Genomic DNA, 20,042 nt, shown 5'->3' with positions numbered 1-20,042 from the left:
TAAACCTTAGCTTTTATCTCAAACCACCAGCCCCACATGGTGGGTTTTTCTTGAATCTTGTACTGTCAGTTGTCACTCCCACTTCCGACACCACCTCTGACATTTAATCGAGTTACTAATTATTGTCACGGAAGAAAGTAATAAAACACTAAGCAACCGTAAAGCTATCAACCGATCAACCATGGTGAGCAACGCAGCGTTACTCTAATAATGCTTAATTGAATAACGAGAGTTTGGAGTGCTCTAACCTCAAATCAACTGTTTTCACTTGTAATAATCACTCTTGTATTTATACAGCTTGTACTAGTTTTGGGAGATTTACACATTCCGCACAGATGCAGCAGCCTGCCTAGTAAGTTTAAAAAACTTTTAGTACCAGGCAGAATACAACACATATTGTGTACCGGAAATCTTTGTACCAAGGAATCCTACGATTATCTTAAAACTTTGGCGAGTGATGTTCACGTGGTCAGAGGAGATTTTGATGAGGCGAGTATCAAATAATTGTTTGAATAAGATTAGAGTTTGTTACACCTTTGTACGATGTTTTATTAATGACATATAGTTCAAGTGAAAATTAGGAATAGAACTTTTCCTAGTGCAAAACCTCAAGAAGTCGGAGAAATTTATTATGAAGCTTGAGTAGTTATTCTATACTAGAATAATGTACAGATTATCTCATATGTGTATAACTTTTTCATACGTGCAGAACCTTAATTACCCAGAACAAAAAGTTGTTACTGTTGGGCAATTTAGAATCGGCCTCTCACATGGGCATCAAGTTGTGCCATGGGGAGATCCGGAATCGTTGGCTCTTATTCAGAGGCAATTAGATGTTGATATATTGATATCTGGCCACACACATAAATTTGAAGCTTATGAGCATGAAAATAAGTTTTACATCAATCCTGGATCTGCAACTGGGGCGTACAATCCTTTGGACACGTGAGTTCTTTGTATATTGAAAATCCATCATTGTATAGTCTTCACCTTAGTTTTCCGCGCCTTACGTTATTTTTTTAAACTGGTTTTAGGTCAGTTATCCCATCATTTGTGCTCATGGATATTCAAAGCTCAACTGTGGTAACGTACGTTTATCAGCTTGTTGGAGACGAGGTCAAAGTGGAGAGGATTGAATATAAGAAAAGTTAGAATTTCTACACAATGCATATATTTACGAACAATAAACCAATACTGATTGTTTTAAAAGATTTAAAAATCATGAATATGCTGGAGACTAGTAGTCATAAGATAAGAAATTGTATATTTAATTTAAACTGGTTATACACCAAAACCGTGTCTGATTTGGTGAAATCTAGATATATTTAACGGTATGTGTATCACGCATATAAGTATCATTTTGATGTATACATTAGTAATTAAAATCGCGCTAATTTTTACACAAATAGCTGCTTTTGGCAGAATGCCATGTATAAAATAATTTACGATATCTTTATATTACCATTTTCTTGATAGCGATCACTATAGTTCGATTTGTGTTGTATTATGTTATATGTACAATATTGTTTTCAATATTTGTCATGTTTGTAAAATGGACATATTTCAATACATCTTGACATTTGGTTATCAAGTACAATATCTCAATAAACATTATTTATAATGCAAATCCGGTTCCTTCAAATTTTGAGGCAATGAAAGAGTCTGAACTGTAGTTTTATTTCGAATCTGGGTTCCCAGTTGAAATTTAGTGAAAATTCGTAGCACTAACAATTTCAAGTTTCTCCTGAATTTTAATCCTGAATTATAAAATGGAAATGTATTACAAATATCAAAAATCAGAGTCAACATATCTTTTCTGCTATCAAAAAATTAATCTCGTTTTGTTTAATCTGTAATACAAAGTATAAACGAATTTTGCACACGCGGTCAACGTTATTTTTCAAAAATCATTTGTATTTCTATAAATTTACACACAAATTTTTTTACATTACATGAGATTTCTTAATATTTGTAATATATCCATTTCGAAAGTCCATGCGTATTTATTTACGTACTATTTGAAACGAACCAAACATGTTATATCGATATAAGGTCGCATTTATACGAAAATTGTCAAATTTGTTGAAACTTTTCAAAGTTTGAGTAAGGTCAAATAAAATTCAATTCACGAATACAATCAAAGCGTCTAGCGCATGCGAAAGGTGCACTTATGTCGAATTGGACTTGAAGTCAGTTGTTCGTGATTTTCAGTTTGAATTCTAACTTGGTCATTATTAATTCTTACCTTGTCCATTATTGAATATTGGACGCTTTTCATAATTTTTTAGTTGATTACAGAAAAAAAAAAATAAATAAATAAAAGAAAAATTTAAGACGGTCCAATAATTTCTCTATTTATCACTAGTTGGGTCAGTCAGAGTAGAGGGTTTAAACATGGCAAAAATTGAGTGTTTGAATATTTATTTCATTTCTTGGTCCGTCGGAGTTTATCCACTGTTCGTTTGTAATTCAGCTGCGTCCAAAATCGTTGGTTTACAATCTCTGGTTTCCAATTTTGCTATGTCCAACCGGACTTTTGAAATCGTTTCAATTCTCGGTGTCCAATCGGGCTGTGTTCAATAAATATCTATGTCCAATTAATCTCGTGTTCAATAGAGCTTTCGATTTTTTTAGTGTTCTGTCAGATGCTGTCCAAACGAGCCTTTTCCGACGTTGCTATGTAGTGCGGTAAGGATATTAAAATATGAAGATTTCAAAGTTTTAACGTAGAAAACCATATTTTGCACGATTTCAGATATGTATATTGCTGATGCATTATAATATAATTTGATAAAAGAATCCCTAAAATCTAACATTGTCGCCAAACTTGTTATTTAAATTCAAACGCATCGCGTGTTGAACATTACTACAAGCTATCCATTCGAAACTAACTTCACTATCTACATTGATATATTTATCGAACTTTAAAATTAGGGCATATTCCGCGAATATACACATAATGATTGCAATTTCGTACAAGTGTGATACACATTGTTAACTAGAATTCCAAACAATTCAATGAATTCGAATGAATTCAGTAAATTAATAGCTTGCATAGTATACTTTCGAGGTATTAATATTAATGCATGATACGTCCACTGCTCAACTTATTATTACAGATAATCGGTACTTATTTGTTTACACTCTTTGTGCTGATCGATGCTAAAACTTGGTCTAGGACATGCGAATGAGCACGTAAGCGCAGTTCTATGGTAAACAAGTATCTAGTCTTGTTCCGCACGTATTTCTCATTTTTCATGACGCAGTTTCTTTATTGAGAATGCGTTTTGTTCGATTTTCTAATTACACATCTTATTTGAGTTCACAGTCTTCATTATTAGTGTCAAATTCGACCTTCGATAGACGAGCGAATTGAACGTGCTTTCCAATGTCCAATCGAAGCGTGGAAGATAAAGGGCATTATATGTATATTATCTTCACGAAGAAAATAAACAACGATAACTCCCGTTTGGCGCACTTGAATGCCTGCATGGCTTCGTGGCGTTCGTATTACGGACTTGAATACAAATAAAACTATAGAGAGAAAGGAAGGCAAAGACGACCATCGGACTCAAGGCGCATGCGCACAAGGGGGGTGGCTCGTCGTCCCTACAAAAAGAGGAACGCCATCGAGCGAAGGTTTAGTTCAAAGTAAACGATCGTTTCAATCGTCTCATACGAAACTTTATTCGATACAAGATAAGCAGATTGTTGTAGTAATTATTCAAACGTTAATGCAACAATGGCAACTGCCGTATTCTTGAGGGCAAGTCTGCGACTTGCAATGGCACGGGGTGTTTTGGAAAATACAGTGACATCTGCAATGTCTACAGCATTCATAGGAGCTCGAAAGCCATCCATTAATTTAATCGAACAGCCACAGGTCAGTAATCATTTGTTCCATCGAAAATTGTACCCAGTGGCGTGCCATAAAATGAATAAGCTTTAAAATTATTGCAATACATGTCCCATCACTTGGAAACATCATTCTAAACAGTATTATTAAATATATATATAATTATAATGTCGACAGACAATTACCGAAGCTTCGCATGCAATCGCAATGCACTCGCCAAGATAATTCTACGGATTCATTCAGCTCGTTACATTTGTATTACCTTATTAACATTTTTTAATTCCTACAAGGTGTTAAGCTGAAGTGAATTCAATTTCCACGCACCTACGCTTATCACAATCCATTTGTGCACCCGCACGAGTTGTCGAATGCAGGTCATTGTATCAACGCGTCCCCCCGCCCCCACTATTTACAGGGCAAATGTAGTGAACTTTTCGATATATATATATATATATTAAATATAATTGTTACGATTCTGAGATATGTATTATAAGAAAACATGCGGTATACAAATTCGTGGGTGAGAAAATCATCATTTAACGGATCACGCATGTAACAAACATTCCTTTTCTGCCATCCCAATTTTCGACGTGTTACTATTGAGTTACTTATGTTATTGCTGATATATTGTCATCGCAATAACATTCACTCGTGAATATAAACTCAATATTCGAGTTTCTGAAGTTATCAATTATTTGAAAAAACTTATTTACATCAGAGAATTTACGTACGTTCGTACTTATCATATTCGTTTGAATCCTGTGACCTAAATCACAATGAAATGAATAAAGATTAGATATTATATATCCAACGCAGCGTTTCTTTCTGCATTAATTTTCGCGCACCAGGCTGAAACCTTCACCTGCTGCTTACGTGAAATAAAAATGCATCGCAGGTTAATGACCTGGCGACGGACCGGCGTCATTGTTTATTTACGCTTTTGACGTCACACTGCTCTCTGATCTTTTCGTTATCGCGGCGTGGCTACGTGAGATTTGGGCCGTACGTCCCACACTTGAGTCAGACTTTGTTTACATCCTGCCTCTTCTAAAGAATAACCATATCACGTACCAATAACGTTTTCTGCTACAGTACAATGCATTTGCCATTCTGCCTTTTAATCCTCTATATCCACGTTGCGGCTTACCAATCCGTTTGAAAAAAAGATGTCAATTTTTTCCGCTCAGGGTTTTAAATATACGTACGAAGATGGCTCATACTTTGTCATTGCCTTCGAAGTACTTCGAACATTTTTTTAAACCATCAATATACATATACATCGAAAGTCCTGACCAGTCGTCAGTATATAGACAAGGAAGTAGTCTTCGCAGCGGTTCGTTTGAAGGTATTCCCTTCGTCATTGGCTCATCAGTGTCGCATGAACAACTGCCGCTCATCTGAGCCTGATAATAATGCATCCAAGTCCCTCGCCCTTTCCAGTAAAATGTATATCTGGTGTTAACTCCAGGCCGTCAGAAGGAGGAAAGGTTAAGGCGGTTAGGACTTTTCTATGATATAGAATTTAGCTAGAAAAATTCGAGTTGCGATCGTAACAATTTTTAAGTTGTAGGACGGTTTGGGACCAAGACTCGTGGCAAAACTTATTATCTCTGCGACCCTTTGCAAATTGAAAACTAACCGACCGGCCTCCTCAAAAAATGTCAAGGCACCTGTCAATGTTCCATAAAATCCTTAAACGTGCATGCGTGTACCTCCTCGGAAAATTTACATCGTTCAATATTCCATTTGAAATTTATTTAGCAGGTATGACTTGAGAATCAAAGCAGTGTAGAGGTGGAATTTATGGTCACAACTCAAAGTCGCACGTCTGTTTTTACTTGAGACTTGCTTTGCGTAATTCACGCGGCGTTAATAAGTAGGTCGATTAATTAATGCTGTCATTATCTTTCGAATGTTAGTTATTTTTAGAAGCAATACGATTGACTACGCGGCCGTACCGTTATACTGTACTTGTATGGTATTTAATACGTATAGATTTTAATTGACGAAGTTCTTAGACAGTAGAGCTGCTGCATTTGCTTTGTCTAAATATGCCTGTCCTGCATCTGTCTAACGGGTTAACGAACTACTGTAAGCCTTGAGCCGTTCACGCCGGCCGCGGCAGCATGGCGTCAGCGTGACCTGCAATGGCAAACACACTATCACCGACTGGTAAATTTCAACTAACGATGGTGTTTTTAAAAATGATTATAATAGAGGATAATGTCACATGCAACAATTTTTTATCTCTGCTATCGCCGATGTATATCTCGTATAACGTGCGGTAAAGCTATTATTAACATAGTACACAGATCGTTCAGTCGACTATTCTGCTTTTTGTGAAGCGGTTTTTTCAAAAATCGTGAGAATTTTACACAAGCTGAAGGCACGTGGGTATAAGTATTAACTTCAACAGATAGCCGCAAAGTATGCAGGCTTCCAAACTTACGAAATGTGACGCTTTCACTTGAGCTGCGGAGAAAAGACCGGTTTATTATCTATCCGAAACTCCTTGTGACTGAAACTGGAATCGTTGCATGTTCGAGTTCGTATTCGCTAGATGCATTAATATTAAATACCAATTTCATCTTGATTTTCCTCTTTTCCAGATGCCTCAGTTGACGAGGAGGTTCTATAGTAAGAAGATTCACACGCGACCTTCAACATCTATCGATTATGAAAGTGATAGCGACTCCGATAACGATTCAGACTCGGAACGCGATCGGGTAAATATTTAATTTTTATCAATTTTTTGTTCTTAAAAATCAATGTTTCATTACAAACGTTGTACCGGTAAAGTAGGCATATTTTGTGAGACGTCACCTACAATATCCATGTATCTTAGTCAGAGTTATCTCCCTAAGAATATTGTGAAAGTAAGCGTTAAAATGTTTCAGGATTCTTTCAATCTGATCAAATCTGTTGGAGATACGAATATTTTAGTTATCTGCACTTTCGAAAATACACAATTTTCCAAAAGGTTTACGTTTTTGTAACATTCTCGCGAACAAAAAACAAATTTTTTTTAATATTTCAGTTGATTTCACAAATGAACTGTCCTCATTCTTTTTTCTTTCTTTCCATCCTTTAAATCGAAGAGTCAGAAGTTACAGGTATTATTAATTGTAATGTTTTTGAAAATGCGAAAAATATACTGAATCGTATCTCGGATACGTATTAAATTAAGGAACAACCGAATGTACGTCAAGAGTAATTTTTTTCATAATACGTATTTAGGGGTAAAATTAGGCAAAGGATTTGGGATTGCGATCCTCTGCATTTAGGTGAAACGAGATGATATTTCTCATAAGTGTTTGAAACTAGATCCAATTAAGATTGGACAATTCCGTTGTGTATAAAGTGCTTGGCTTGGTATTTATCGTTGGAACTTCCGTTAACGATGTATCTACATTATCGCATGTGACGACCTTCTACGAGGCCTTATATTATTGTGTTTTTTATGGCGGCCCTTGAGCAAAAGTGGCCTTCAACTACCAGTAACTCTGTTTTTAACACTCAATCTTAGATGCAGGCGTACGGGTTAACGAAACGGGTTTCTCGCAGCGTTCACTACAACATGGCATCTACAAAGCGCTGTATATATATGCATGCGCAACATTAATATATGCGGGTAGGCGGATTAAAACGGAATCGGATTTTTGCGGGGGCCAGGAAATCGATTACTATAAGTAATTTTTTTTATGTGGGACATTTTGTTAAATTATAGCCATAGCGAATTAGCAGGAATTTATTTCTTAGTGTTGTTAAAAATACCGTTGAAATGTCCGTGAGTTATCAAGGGCTGTACAAATGTTAGTTGAACGTTGAAAGTATATCGCTCTCTGGTAGCGACACGTTATATGTAATCAAACACTCCGGCAACAGTCGCACGCGTCAGATTGGATTTTCTATGCGCTTGGGCAAGTTGCACTGTTTGACCCTCGATGTCTTGAGTCGTTGTTCTGATATTTATTCTCGATCATTTCATCGACTTCAGTTTTGTTACCTTTAATATTTTACGTACAATCTTCTTCGTATGCGTTAGACGACTCGGTCGACTCGAATACGTTTTAATACGTATAAAAACGAGCTATTTATCTAGAAATGAAAGACAGCTTTTTCTTCAATATCATAATCATAATGATAATCATAATAGAATATTCATGGTGGGATATTAAATAACGAGGGATGATCGACACCACCATGCCTCCTACCACCTCGTTTAACATCGTAAACTGTAATCGTTACAATATAGAGGACATGACGGTATTTCATTCTTGCCATGCGATTAAAAAGCCGCAAGTTTACTGCTTTACATCCAGTATACATTATCGTATCAATTTAATTTGGTGCCTGTTACGTGGAGAATGCAGTAGCAAAGTCATTTATTTAAATACATGAATGAAAAATAGTTCCGTTTTGTGATAGCCATAATCAAATGTTTATACTGACACTATATCGGCGGTAACAAAGGACACCAACTCTTACCTATACACGTAGTCATTGTATTTGTATCAAGAATTACAATGGACTTAGCTTTGTCCATTTGAAAATCTCTAAAATAAATCGCTAATATTTTATAAACAGCATTCGACTTCGGAAGGTTTCTAGATTTGCAATTTTCCAATTTCAGTTATCTGTTGAGTTCGGTAATTGCGAAAACACCCATTTTTCACGATCAGACACCAAAATAATTGCAAGTAAGTTTTAGGATTAGTTGCAGTACTGATATTTGTTGTCAATGTTTGTATCAACATTTACGTGCGTGTTGTTATAACATGTTGTAATATAATGCGCTTCGATTAATCTATCTAATTATTCCATACCGTTATCTGGAATCACTCGCCTGGAGGGATCTTTGGCAAAAGTTAAACCATTTACTATATAATGTCCAATACGTTTTGAACGAGGTTATCGACAACGGTTGACAGTTTATCGGTTTCATAAGGCCATGAGATACTTGTATGTTTTGAATATACCTATAGTTTGTACGAGCACTGAGTGGCCTTCACCTACATAAATTCTAGCATCTGAAATCTGCAATCGCGTGAATAATTCAAACCGAAACATTGGCAAATAAAACGAAATAAAGTTAACGGATGCACTGTGAAACTTATCTTCGACCTCCTTAACTGGCGAAATTGTGTTTTCAGGGTGAATCTGCTTTCTGGAGACGAAAAATGCGCACACTTCACAGTCACCTTGATGTTAACAAGGACGGAGTGATTAGCTACGATGATTTCATGCTTCTAGGCGAAAGATTTGCTGACCTGGGACATCTCGGACCGGACGCCAAAAAAGAATTCCAGAAAGTCCTCGGTGTAAGTGAATTACACGTCTTTCCGTGGACATAAGTCTAGAGTATGTAGATTTAGAAATAGTAATTTAAACTTTACTCCTGGATCACAGCCAAGGTATATTCAACTATTTCAAGAGTAAACTCCTGCCCATGTATGTGTCGTTTGGCCACGAAGAAACTTCTCGCAACATTAATTTCCCTACTGACTGGTAATTTGTGGACACCATGTACACTTTGAAGATATTTCTTGGTAAGAATAGGAAAACCTAGTATATTTATAATATTTATCAGTATCAAAATATTGGAATCTTTTATTTATACCAAGAAATATCGTCAAAATGTACGAGGTATCCATAAAGTTACCAGCCAGTATAGAAATTCTTGTTACGAAAAGTTTTTCCGTGTCCAGATTTACAAAAATATTTATATTCCCATTAATTTAATTCTATATTTCTCTATCTATCCATTCCATCTATTTGATTTCTGCAATTTGCATTTCAAATGTTGACTGTTGCGATTTGGAATAGCTTTATAAGATCGAGTTCATAATCCTAACAATTTTAATCTGACGTGGACAGTCACGTAGACTGCAGAAACAAAGTACGACCTTCGTTGTATAATTTATAAGCTTGTACCTTTCTTGTACCTTCTGGAGAAGCCTTGGCAATAGTCCAAGACCTGAGGTGTTGATTACATCGAAAAAATCCTGTTTCAGACTCCAACACCTAATCCCTTACCATGTACTGAGATATTGTGCAAACAGGGTAAACAAAATTCAAAATCCATATTGATTTGCTGCAAATATGGTGAAAAAAACTTCCTCACGGTCGTTCCGGTGATTATTCAAATAAGATCTAGGTATACATTAACTTTTGTGACGTTAGAGAAGGTTTGCCCTTGACGAATCTCAATGCTTGTTTTGCGGATATTGACATTTTGTTTTGAAAATGAGAATATTGTTTGTGAGCCTTTTTTGAATATCTTGTTTGTTTTTAAATACTAAATGGTTATAGCATAATAAAAGTATGTTTTTACAGGAAATGTGGGAGGAACAGTGGGGTGAAATAAGCCCTTACAATCTTGTTGGCGTTGAAAAGTATCTGGACGAAATGCACCATGTGCTCAATGATAAGTCCCTCAAACGCAAGTGTCACAATTTCCTGCCTTATTTATTTAAGGTAAGCCCATCCTCGATCAGCCGTAATATACGCGCGCATAGATTTATGTTGAATAGCTACGCTACACTGTCCGGAGTATTTCTCATGCTGTGGTTGGATAAAAATATCGCCAATAGATTAAGCATTCATGTATTATTTTTCCAGGCTGTGGACAAGGACAAAAGTGGCGAAATCTCGGTTGAAGAGTTCAAACTCTTTTTCCAGTGCTTGGGTCTCACCAGTGAAGTAAGTAGTATTCGGTGTCTCGTATTTCGTAACTATTGATGAAAATTCGAAACGGTTAGATTGAAGTTTGTATAACGACGAGTTGGAGGATGAACTGTACAGTCCATGTGCATGCCTTCTATGCAATATTACGTGTGTTTTTCGCCGGAGTTGCATCTTTCAAAACAAGCAATAGTTTACTCGGTTTGGTGTCAAACGGGTTTCCTGCACCTGTTTAAAATGGACTGATGTATAATGATATCATTGAGCTAATTGAGGTTTTTTCCACTATTACCAGAACGCCGCGGTAAGTTTCAGCTACATTGACACCAATGATGACGGAAAGCTTAGTCGCAAAGAGTTTGTGAGACTAGGAAGAGACTTCTTTCTCACGGAAGACCATACGAAACCAAGCAAGCATTTCTGGGGCCCATTGGTCGCCTAAGGAACGCTGCGAAGCATCCAACTCATAATCACCAGGTCTTCTGGATTTTATCATGACAACGACAGTTCTGTCATGCCATTACGTAGCTAAGATAGGTTAAATCATCTATGTAAATAATACATAATAGTTTTATACCAATTAAATAAAAGCAATTAAAAAAAAGATGACACAACTGATCAAACGTTACAGCCAAAAAACGATGGATTCCCGTCGTAATATTTCTGTTGTTGGTCGAACGCTCTTTCTTGTGCGTTTGATGGTAAAGAAAAACTAATCTTAAGCTATGATTGGTATTGTAATATGTTTATGATATTATACGTTGACTGAAGAATATGAAGACAGTTGCCCTAATAGGCTTTGGTGTGACAACCGAAAATCGTCGTGCGCTTGCGCTCCCTGAGATGTTACAACGGTAGAGTCATCGACATATGGTCGATGGGTGGAGTTGAGAACTTGTTGCAGAACATCAGAGAGTTGCCGATTTCGACACGATGCTGGCTGCATTCGCCTTCCCGGTACCACAGTCTTCGCAATGGTTAATATTACAAATGACCCTTACCTGACTAATTGGACCCTCAGAAACTCAGAAAACGCAGCAAAAAGAGCGTGGGACCAAAAGGAGAGAAATGGCGAGCAAAAAAGCACCTGCTGAAAAATGTCGAAAACACAGGTTCTCGTTTTTTGGCTGTAGCTTCCGATGCGTTAATCGCAGCGCATTGGAACTGCGCCCAATCGATTTCTCTCGCAAAATTACGTCGGAACAGTGCATCAAAGAATTGATTCCAGCATTTTTTTAAATCGTTGAAATTTCTGTCAGAAGTCTAAGGTGGTTAAGTTTAATTTCTTTCGTGATTTTCAGAGCAAAGAACATTTCGACTCGTTAGCTGACTCGTTAACTAAAGAATGAATCTTTGCTCCACGCCTGACGATCGAAGGGCCAAGCCGCTTTAGTCTGCAATTGGCAGGAAAGATAAAGTGCGTATTTCTTGTCTGGAATGTGAGAACTGAAATCATTATACGTCATATCATATCATCATACATCATACATCGTACATCATACATCATCATACATAGTATTAAAGGTCGAAACCAAAGTTTGGATGTCGGATGTTCAGAAAGTGACGTCACCAATTCAAAATCAGCTAGCCGAATTCCTCAGTCTGGAAACAACCGCGCAGTAGAGCGGACGGATGAGAGTCGAGCTCCGCAAATTTCGAGTACCGGGTTCTCAACCTCCCGGATCCCGCGCTTCGGGTCCGCTACGCGGTGAAACTCGCCTTCCAGGATAAGCGCTCCGTGGTTTCTGGTTCATGTTTACAATAAATTATTTCAATTCGTTTTTCGCGCAACCCCAAATTCGGTAGCTGTCAGTTCGCTAACAAAATTTCTCGACTTCCAGGATAAGCGCTCCGTGGTTCCTGGTTCACGTTTACAATAAATTATTTCAATTCGTTTTTCGCGCAAGCCCAAATTCAGTAGCTGTCAGTGCGCTAATAAAATTTCTATAACTTTACAATCTTCTCATAATCTTTTTGGTAAAATATGTCGATAAAAAAATTATATCAAACCTTAGACATTATTTTTGATTTGTTCTCACGCTGAAAATATTTATTAGTATTCGAGGTATAACTCGAGGTGGTTGGCGGTTTTCGTTGGAGGTGGTTAGGGACGGTTGCGGGTAATCTCGGTGATTCAGGAGGAGGGGGACGAGGATTTGTGCTCGGAGAGTGAAACACTTTTATAATATTGCATGGCAATTGTAATTATATTTTATCTAAAATATTTCAAACTTGTCACGCTTACAATAAATTATTTCAATTCGTTTTCCGCGCAAGCACAAATTCAGTAGCTATGAATAAGCTTATGCAATTTATTCTATTATTAATTAATTAATTAATCAATTACTCAATTATATTAATCCTTACACAATATTTTCGATTTGTTCTTATACTGAAAATATTTATTACTATTTAAGGTATAACCTGAGGTGGTCATCGGTGGTTGTTCGAGGTGGTTGAAGGTGGTCGGAGTTGGACGAGGAGGAGGACGAGGAGGAGGACGAGGAAGACGAGGAAAACAAGGTGGACGAGGAGGGCGAGGTTTGTGCTCGATGAGTTCAACATTTTCATGATATTTGATGAAGTAGGATCAGGACCAGAAGTAGGAATAGTAGTGGGATCAGTAGCAGGAGTAGAAGTAGGATCAAGAATAGGATCAGGAGTGGGAGTAGAAGTAGAAGTAGGATCAGAAGTGGGATCGGGAGTATGAGTAGGATCGTGGGAAGATGTAAATATAGGAGTAGGAGTAGGAGTAGGATCAGGAATGAATTAATTGTGGCATTACCCCAACGTAATTTTGCGAGAGAAATCGATTATGAGCAGTCCCAATACGCTGGAATCAACGCATCGGAAGTTACAGCCAAAAAACAAAATCTGTGTTTTCGACATTTTTCAGCAGGTACATTTTAATTCGCAATTTCGCTCCTGTTGATCCCACGCTACTCTTGCTGGGTTTTCTGAGTTCCTGAGGGTTCAGTTAGTCAGAAAACGGTCGTACGAATCGAATCTGAGACCAGAAATTTTCGGCCGAAAAATGAAGAAAAAGTAAGGCTAACCCCTTTGCATTTTTGACGAAAATTTTCGCGATGTTGAAAAGTGCTGGAATAAATTAATTGTGGCACTATTCCAACGTAATTTTGCGGGAGAAATCGAATGGGCGCAGTTCCAATACGCTGCGATCAACGCATCGAAAGTTACAGCCAAAAAACAAAACCTGTGATTATATGAATCCTTACGTAATGTTTTTGATGTGTTCTTATACTGAAAATATTTATTGCTATTCCAGGTACAACCCGAGGTGGTTATCGGTGGTTGTTCGAGGTGGTTGGCGATTGTTGGAGGTGGTCGGAGGTGGACGAGGAGGAGGACGAACTGAACTGAGTCTCAAAGCCCTGTTGACATAAAAGCAGCTATTCGATAGAAATTATAGTTTATAGTTTACACAGCCCATTGCATGATATTTCATTATAAATACATATGTTTCAATGTATTCAGAAATAATTTATCAAATATATAGAGGTCATGTGCAAATAATAAATGAATTGATTCGACCGCAGTTTGATGTATTCATTAGAGCTTTAACAATAAATTTAAGCTTTGTTACTTCTTTTATTTTATTATGGATAATCAAAAACATTTCTGACTATTCGTGCTGTGGAAGCATGGGGATTAAACCAAATGTAGCAAAAGATTAGAAACAGTGTATGTAGAGTACGAGTATTTTTCTAATAATGCAAATAGAATAGAATACCACGCCTTGCGAATTAGCTTTCCAGACAGAGATGAATGATGAATTTTAAGGACTGCATTATCGTTGTTGAATACTCTATGCCTCATGGGAAAATAAAATCTGTAACAATAAAATTGATGCACCGGATGATCGTCGACTTTAACTTTTGAAATGTCCTACCATTTCCGAACACCTCCAACCATCCTATTTACCTATATTACTAGATTAGCTATGATATGAAAAGAGAAGAATTATTCATTTCGAAATGGGATTCTATTCGAGGCACGCTCGATGTATTCCATAACATTAGTATTCATAATTGTTCCAACAACTTTTCATTGCTCTCTCGATTTTGAATTTTCATAGGCATAGAATCGAAAGCAGAATTGTTTTTCGAAAAGTATTCGGATGGAAAAAAATTCAGAGTAACTGTAATACATCACGGATGCGCTAATTTTGAACGAGATGAAATGGATGCTTCGTATATGAGACGGTATTTAACGCTGCGTAGTGGTTTAAAGACCTAGAAAGGTGATAGGGAGAGAAAAAACGACGCTTCTTAACACTTCGAGTGTATTTTAACACACATTTGAAAGATACGAGCGAAATTTTTCATCATCCAACTGTCGCAGAACGGCAGCGTTATTAGCCGACCCGTATCTTCAGTCAACGGCTGACCATTGAAGGGCCTGGCCGCTTGAGTCTGGAATCGGCAGGAGAGATAAAGTGTGTATTTCTTGTATGAAATGTGAAAGCTAAAATCATTATACATCATATCATATCATCATACCTCATACATCATACATCATACATCATACATCATACGTCGTACATCATACATCATCATACATAGTATTATAGGTCGAAACCAAAGTTTGGATGTCGGATGTTCAGAAAGTGACGTCACCAATTCAAAATCAGCTAGCCGAATTCCTCAGTCTGGAACGAACCGCGCAGTAGAGCGGACGGATGAGAGTCGCGCTCCGCAAATTTCGAGTACCGGGTTCTCAACCTCCCGGATCCCGCGCTTCGGGTCCGCTACGTATTTCGAGTACCGGGTTCTCAACCTCCCGGATCCCGCGCTTCGGGTCCGCTACGCGGTGAAACTCGACTTCCAGGATAAGCGCTCCGTGGTTCCTCGTTCATGTTTACAATAAATTATTTCAATTCGTTTTTCGCGCAACCCCAAATTCGGTAGCTGTCGGTCCGCTGATAAAATTTCTCGACTTCCAGGATAAGCGCTCCGTGGTTCCTCGTTCATGTTTACAATAAATTATTTCAATTCGTTTTTCGCGCAACCCCAAATTCGGTAACTGTCGGTCCGCTGATAAAATTTCTCGACTTCCAGGATAAGCGCTCCGTGGTTCCTCGTTCATGTTTACAATAAATTATTTCAATTCGTTTTTCGCGCAATCCCAAATTCGGTAGCTGTCAGTCCGCTGATAAAATTTCTCGACTTCCAGGATAAGCGCTCCGTGGTTCCCGGTTCATGTTTACAATAAATTATTTCAATTCGTTTTTCGCGCAACCCCAAATTCGGTAGCTGTCAGTCCGCTAATAAAATTTCTCGACTTCCAGGATAAGCGCTCCGTGGTTCCCGGTTCATGTTTACAATAAATTATTTCAATTCGTTTTTCGCGCAATCCCAAATTCGGTAGCTGTCAGTCCGCTGATAAAATTTCTCGACTTCCAGGATAAGCGCTCCGTGGTTCCCGGTTCATGTTTACAATAAATTATTTCAATTCGTTTTTCGCGCAATCCCAAATTCGGTAGCTGTCAGTCCGCTGATAAAATTTCTCGACTTCCAGGATAAGCGCTCCGTGGTTCCCGGTTCATGTTTACAATAAATTATTTCAATTCGTTTTTCGCGCAACCCCAAATTCGGTAACTGTCGGTCCGCTGATAAAATTTCTCGACTTCCAGGATAAGCGCTCCGTGGTTCCTCGTTCATGTTTACAATAAATTATTTCAATTCGTTTTTCGCGCAATCCCAAATTCGGTAGCTATCAGTCCGCTGATAAAATTTCTCGACTTCCAGGATAAGCGCTCCGTGGTTCCCGGTTCATGTTTACAATAAATTATTTCAATTCGTTTTTCGCGCAACCCCAAATTCGGTAGCTGTCAGTCCGCTAATAAAATTTCTCGACTTCCAGGATAAGCGCTCCGTGGTTCCCGGTTCATGTTTACAATAAATTATTTCAATTCGTTTTTCGCGCAATCCCAAATTCGGTAGCTGTCAGTCCGCTGATAAAATTTCTCGACTTCCAGGATAAGCGCTCCGTGGTTCCCGGTTCATGTTTACAATAAATTATTTCAATTCGTTTTTCGCGCAATCCCAAATTCGGTAGCTGTCAGTCCGCTGATAAAATTTCTCGACTTCCAGGATAAGCGCTCCGTGGTTCCCGGTTCATGTTTACAATAAATTATTTCAATTCGTTTTTCGCGCAATCCCAAATTCGGTAGCTGTCAGTCCGCTGATAAAATTTCTCGACTTCCAGGATAAGCGCTCCGTGGTTCCCGGTTCATGTTTACAATAAATTATTTCAATTCGTTTTTCGCGCAATCCCAAATTCGGTAGCTGTCAGTCCGCTGATAAAATTTCTCGACTTCCAGGATAAGCGCTCCGTGGTTCCCGGTTCATGTTTACAATAAATTATTTCAATTCGTTTTTCGCGCAATCCCAAATTCGGTAGCTGTCAGTCCGCTGATAAAATTTCTCGACTTCCAGGATAAGCGCTCCGTGGTTCCCGGTTCATGTTTACAATAAATTATTTCAATTCGTTTTTCGCGCAATCCCAAATTCGGTAGCTGTCAGTCCGCTGATAAAATTTCTCGACTTCCAGGATAAGCGCTCCGTGGTTCCCGGTTCATGTTTACAATAAATTATTTCAATTCGTTTTTCGCGCAACCCCAAATTCGCTAGCTGTCAGTCCGCTAATAAAATTTCTCGACTTCCAGGATAAGCGCTCCGTGGTTCCCGGTTCATGTTTACAATAAATTATTTCAATTCGTTTTTCGCGCAACCCCAAATTCGGTAGCTGTCAGTCCGCTGATAAAATTTCTCGACTTCCAGGATAAGCGCTCCGTGGTTCCCGGTTCACGTTTACAATAAATTATTTCAATTCGTTTTTCGCGCAACCCCAAATTCGCTAGCTGTCAGTCCGCTAATAAAATTTCTTGACTTCCATCAACCATTATCGATGGTTGTTCGAGGTGGTTGAAGGTGGTCGGAGGTCGACGAGGAGGAGGACGAGGAGGACGAGGATTTGTGCTGGGTGAGTAAAACACTTTTATAATATTTGACGGCAATTGTAATTATATTTCATCTAAAATATTACAAACTTGTCACGTTTACAATCAATTATTTCAATTCATTTCTCGTGCAAGCACATATTCAGTAGCTATGAATAATCTTATACAATTTATTATATTATTAATTAATCAAATAATATTCTTATAATATATAATGGCAATTGTAATTATATTTCATCTGAAATATTACAAACTTGTCACGTTTACAATAAATTATTTCAATTCATTTTTCGTGCAAGCACATATACAGTAGCTATGAATAATCTTATACAATTTATTATATTATTAATTAATCAATTAATATTCTTATAATATTTAATGGCAATTGTAATTATATTTCATCTGAAATATTACAAACTTGTCACGTTTACAATAAATTATTTCAATTCATTTTTCGTGCAAGCACATATTCAGTAGCTATGAATAATCTTATACAATTTATTCTATTATTAATTAATTGATTAATTATATTAATCCTTATACAATATTTATGATGTGTTCCTATACTAAAAATACTCATTACTATTCCAGGTATTACCCGAGGTGGTCGGAGGTGGACGAGGAGGAGGACGAGCTGGACGAGGAGGAGGACCAGGTGGACGAGGAGGAGGCGGGGTGGGTCGTGGGCGAGGAGAGGAGTGGAGAGGAGGGGCAGGGGCCGGGAAGGGGGAGAGGTGGGCGGGGAGGGGGAAGGGATGGGAAGGGAAGGGACGGGAAGGGAAGGGAAGGGACGGGAAGGGAAGGGAAGGGGAGGGGCCGGGAAGGGAAGGGGGAGGGGGAGGGGCGGAGGAGGGGGAGGGGCGGGAGGGCGGGAGGGAGGGAGGGAGGGAGGGCGGGAGGGAGGGAGGGAGGGAGGGAGGGAGGGAGCGGGAAGGGAGCGGGCGGGCCGGCGTGTGATCTGCTATTAACTCTAACGGGCTCGAATTAACATCCGTCCTCCACTCTCTCCCTCCCACCCTCCCTCCCGCCCGCCCGCCCGCCCTCCCTCCCACCCTCCCACCCTCCCTCCCTCCCTCCCTCCCTCCCGCCCGCCCTCCCTCCCACCCTCCCCTCCCCCCTCCCCCCTCCCCCTCCCCCTCCCCCACCCCTTCCCCCTCCCCCTCCCCCTCCCCCTCCCCTTCCCGGCCCCTCCCCTTCCCTTCCCTTCCCGTCCCTTCCCTTCCCGTCCCTTCCCCCTCCCCGCCCACCTCTCCCCCTTCCCGGCCCCTGCCCCTCCTCTCCACTCCTCTCCTCGCCCACGACCCACCCCGCCTCCTCCTCGTCCACCTGGTCCTCCTCCTCGTCCAGCTCGTCCTCCTCCTCGTCCACCTCCGACCACCTCGGGTAATACCTGGAATAGTAATGAGTATTTTTAGTATAGGAACACATCATAAATATTGTATAAGGATTAATATAATTAATCAATTAATTAATAATAGAATAAATTGTATAAGATTATTCATAGCTACTGAATATGTGCTTGCACGAAAAATGAATTGAAATAATTTATTGTAAACGTGACAAGTTTGTAATATTTCAGATGAAATATAATTACAATTGCCATTAAATATTATAAGAATATTAATTGATTAATTAATAATATAATAAATTGTATAAGATTATTCATAGCTACTGTATATGTGCTTGCACGAAAAATGAATTGAAATAATTTATTGTAAACGTGACAAGTTTGTAATATTTCAGATGAAATATAATTACAATTGCCATTAAATATTATAAGAATATTAATTGATTAATTAATAATATAATAAATTGTATAAGATTATTCATAGCTACTGTATATGTGCTTGCACGAAAAATGAATTGAAATAATTTATTGTAAACGTGACAAGTTTGTAATATTTCAGATGAAATATAATTACAATTGCCATTAAATATTATAAGAATATTATTTGATTAATTAATAATATAATAAATTGTATAAGATTATTCATAGCTACTGAATATGTGCTTGCACGAGAAATGAATTGAAATAATTGATTGTAAACGTGACAAGTTTGTAATATTTCAGATGAAATATAATTACAATTGCCGTCAAATATTATAAAAGTGTTTTACTCACCCAGCACAAATCCTCGTCCTCCTCGTCCTCCTCCTCGTCGACCTCCGACCACCTTCAACCACCTCGAACAACCATCGATAATGGTTGATGGAAGTCAAGAAATTTTATTAGCGGACTGACAGCTACCGAATTTGGGGTTGCGCGAAAAACGAATTGAAATAATTTATTGTAAACATGAACCGGGAACCACGGAGCGCTTATCCTGGAAGTCGAGAAATTTTATTAGCGGACTGACAGCTAGCGAATTTGGGGTTGCGCGAAAAACGAATTGAAATAATTTATTGTAAACATGAACCGGGAACCACGGAGCGCTTATCCTGGAAGTCGAGAAATTTTATCAGCGGACTGACAGCTACCGAATTTGGGATTGCGCGAAAAACGAATTGAAATAATTTATT

At 38.4% G+C, this 20,042-nt stretch overlaps 2 protein-coding genes across 6 annotated transcripts; both read left to right on the top strand.

The window, feature by feature from the left end:
- Positions 1 to 33: 33 nt before the first annotated feature.
- On the top strand, positions 34 to 1,627 carry Vps29 (vacuolar protein sorting 29). Its single transcript, XM_046618801.2, has 4 exons — positions 34 to 184; positions 298 to 489; positions 710 to 945; positions 1,035 to 1,627. The coding sequence occupies exons 1-4, from the start codon at positions 182 to 184 to the stop codon at positions 1,150 to 1,152; spliced, it is 549 nt and encodes a 182-aa protein (XP_046474757.1). The 5' UTR covers positions 34 to 181; the 3' UTR covers positions 1,153 to 1,627.
- A 1,998-nt stretch (positions 1,628 to 3,625) lies between these two features.
- Positions 3,626 to 14,096, top strand: CBP (sarcoplasmic calcium-binding protein). Of its 5 annotated transcripts, XM_069134818.1 has the most exons (12): positions 3,626 to 3,883; positions 6,466 to 6,582; positions 6,955 to 6,969; positions 9,010 to 9,177; positions 10,193 to 10,333; positions 10,478 to 10,558; positions 10,836 to 11,652; positions 11,842 to 11,957; positions 12,098 to 12,288; positions 12,598 to 12,741; positions 12,958 to 13,081; positions 13,827 to 14,096. In XM_069134818.1, exons 1-7 carry the CDS (start codon positions 3,743 to 3,745, stop codon positions 10,980 to 10,982), a joined length of 810 nt encoding a protein of 269 aa, XP_068990919.1. In that variant the 5' UTR covers positions 3,626 to 3,742; the 3' UTR covers positions 10,983 to 11,652; positions 11,842 to 11,957; positions 12,098 to 12,288; positions 12,598 to 12,741; positions 12,958 to 13,081; positions 13,827 to 14,096. The 5 variants fall into 5 exon arrangements, with proteins under 5 accessions (XP_068990919.1, XP_068990918.1, XP_068990917.1 ...); XM_069134817.1 differs by lacking the exon at positions 12,098 to 12,288; XM_069134816.1 differs by lacking the exons at positions 12,098 to 12,288; positions 12,598 to 12,741 and having other exon boundaries at positions 10,836 to 11,077.
- Positions 14,097 to 20,042: the final 5,946 nt, after the last annotated feature.

Source organism: Neodiprion pinetum, chromosome 3 (genome assembly GCF_021155775.2).
Source record: "Neodiprion pinetum isolate iyNeoPine1 chromosome 3, iyNeoPine1.2, whole genome shotgun sequence".
In the NCBI taxonomy this organism is placed as follows: Eukaryota; Metazoa; Arthropoda; class Insecta; order Hymenoptera; family Diprionidae; genus Neodiprion; species Neodiprion pinetum.
The sequence above is the reverse complement of the archived record's forward strand: the minus strand, read 5'-3'. Positions and strand labels throughout refer to the sequence as shown.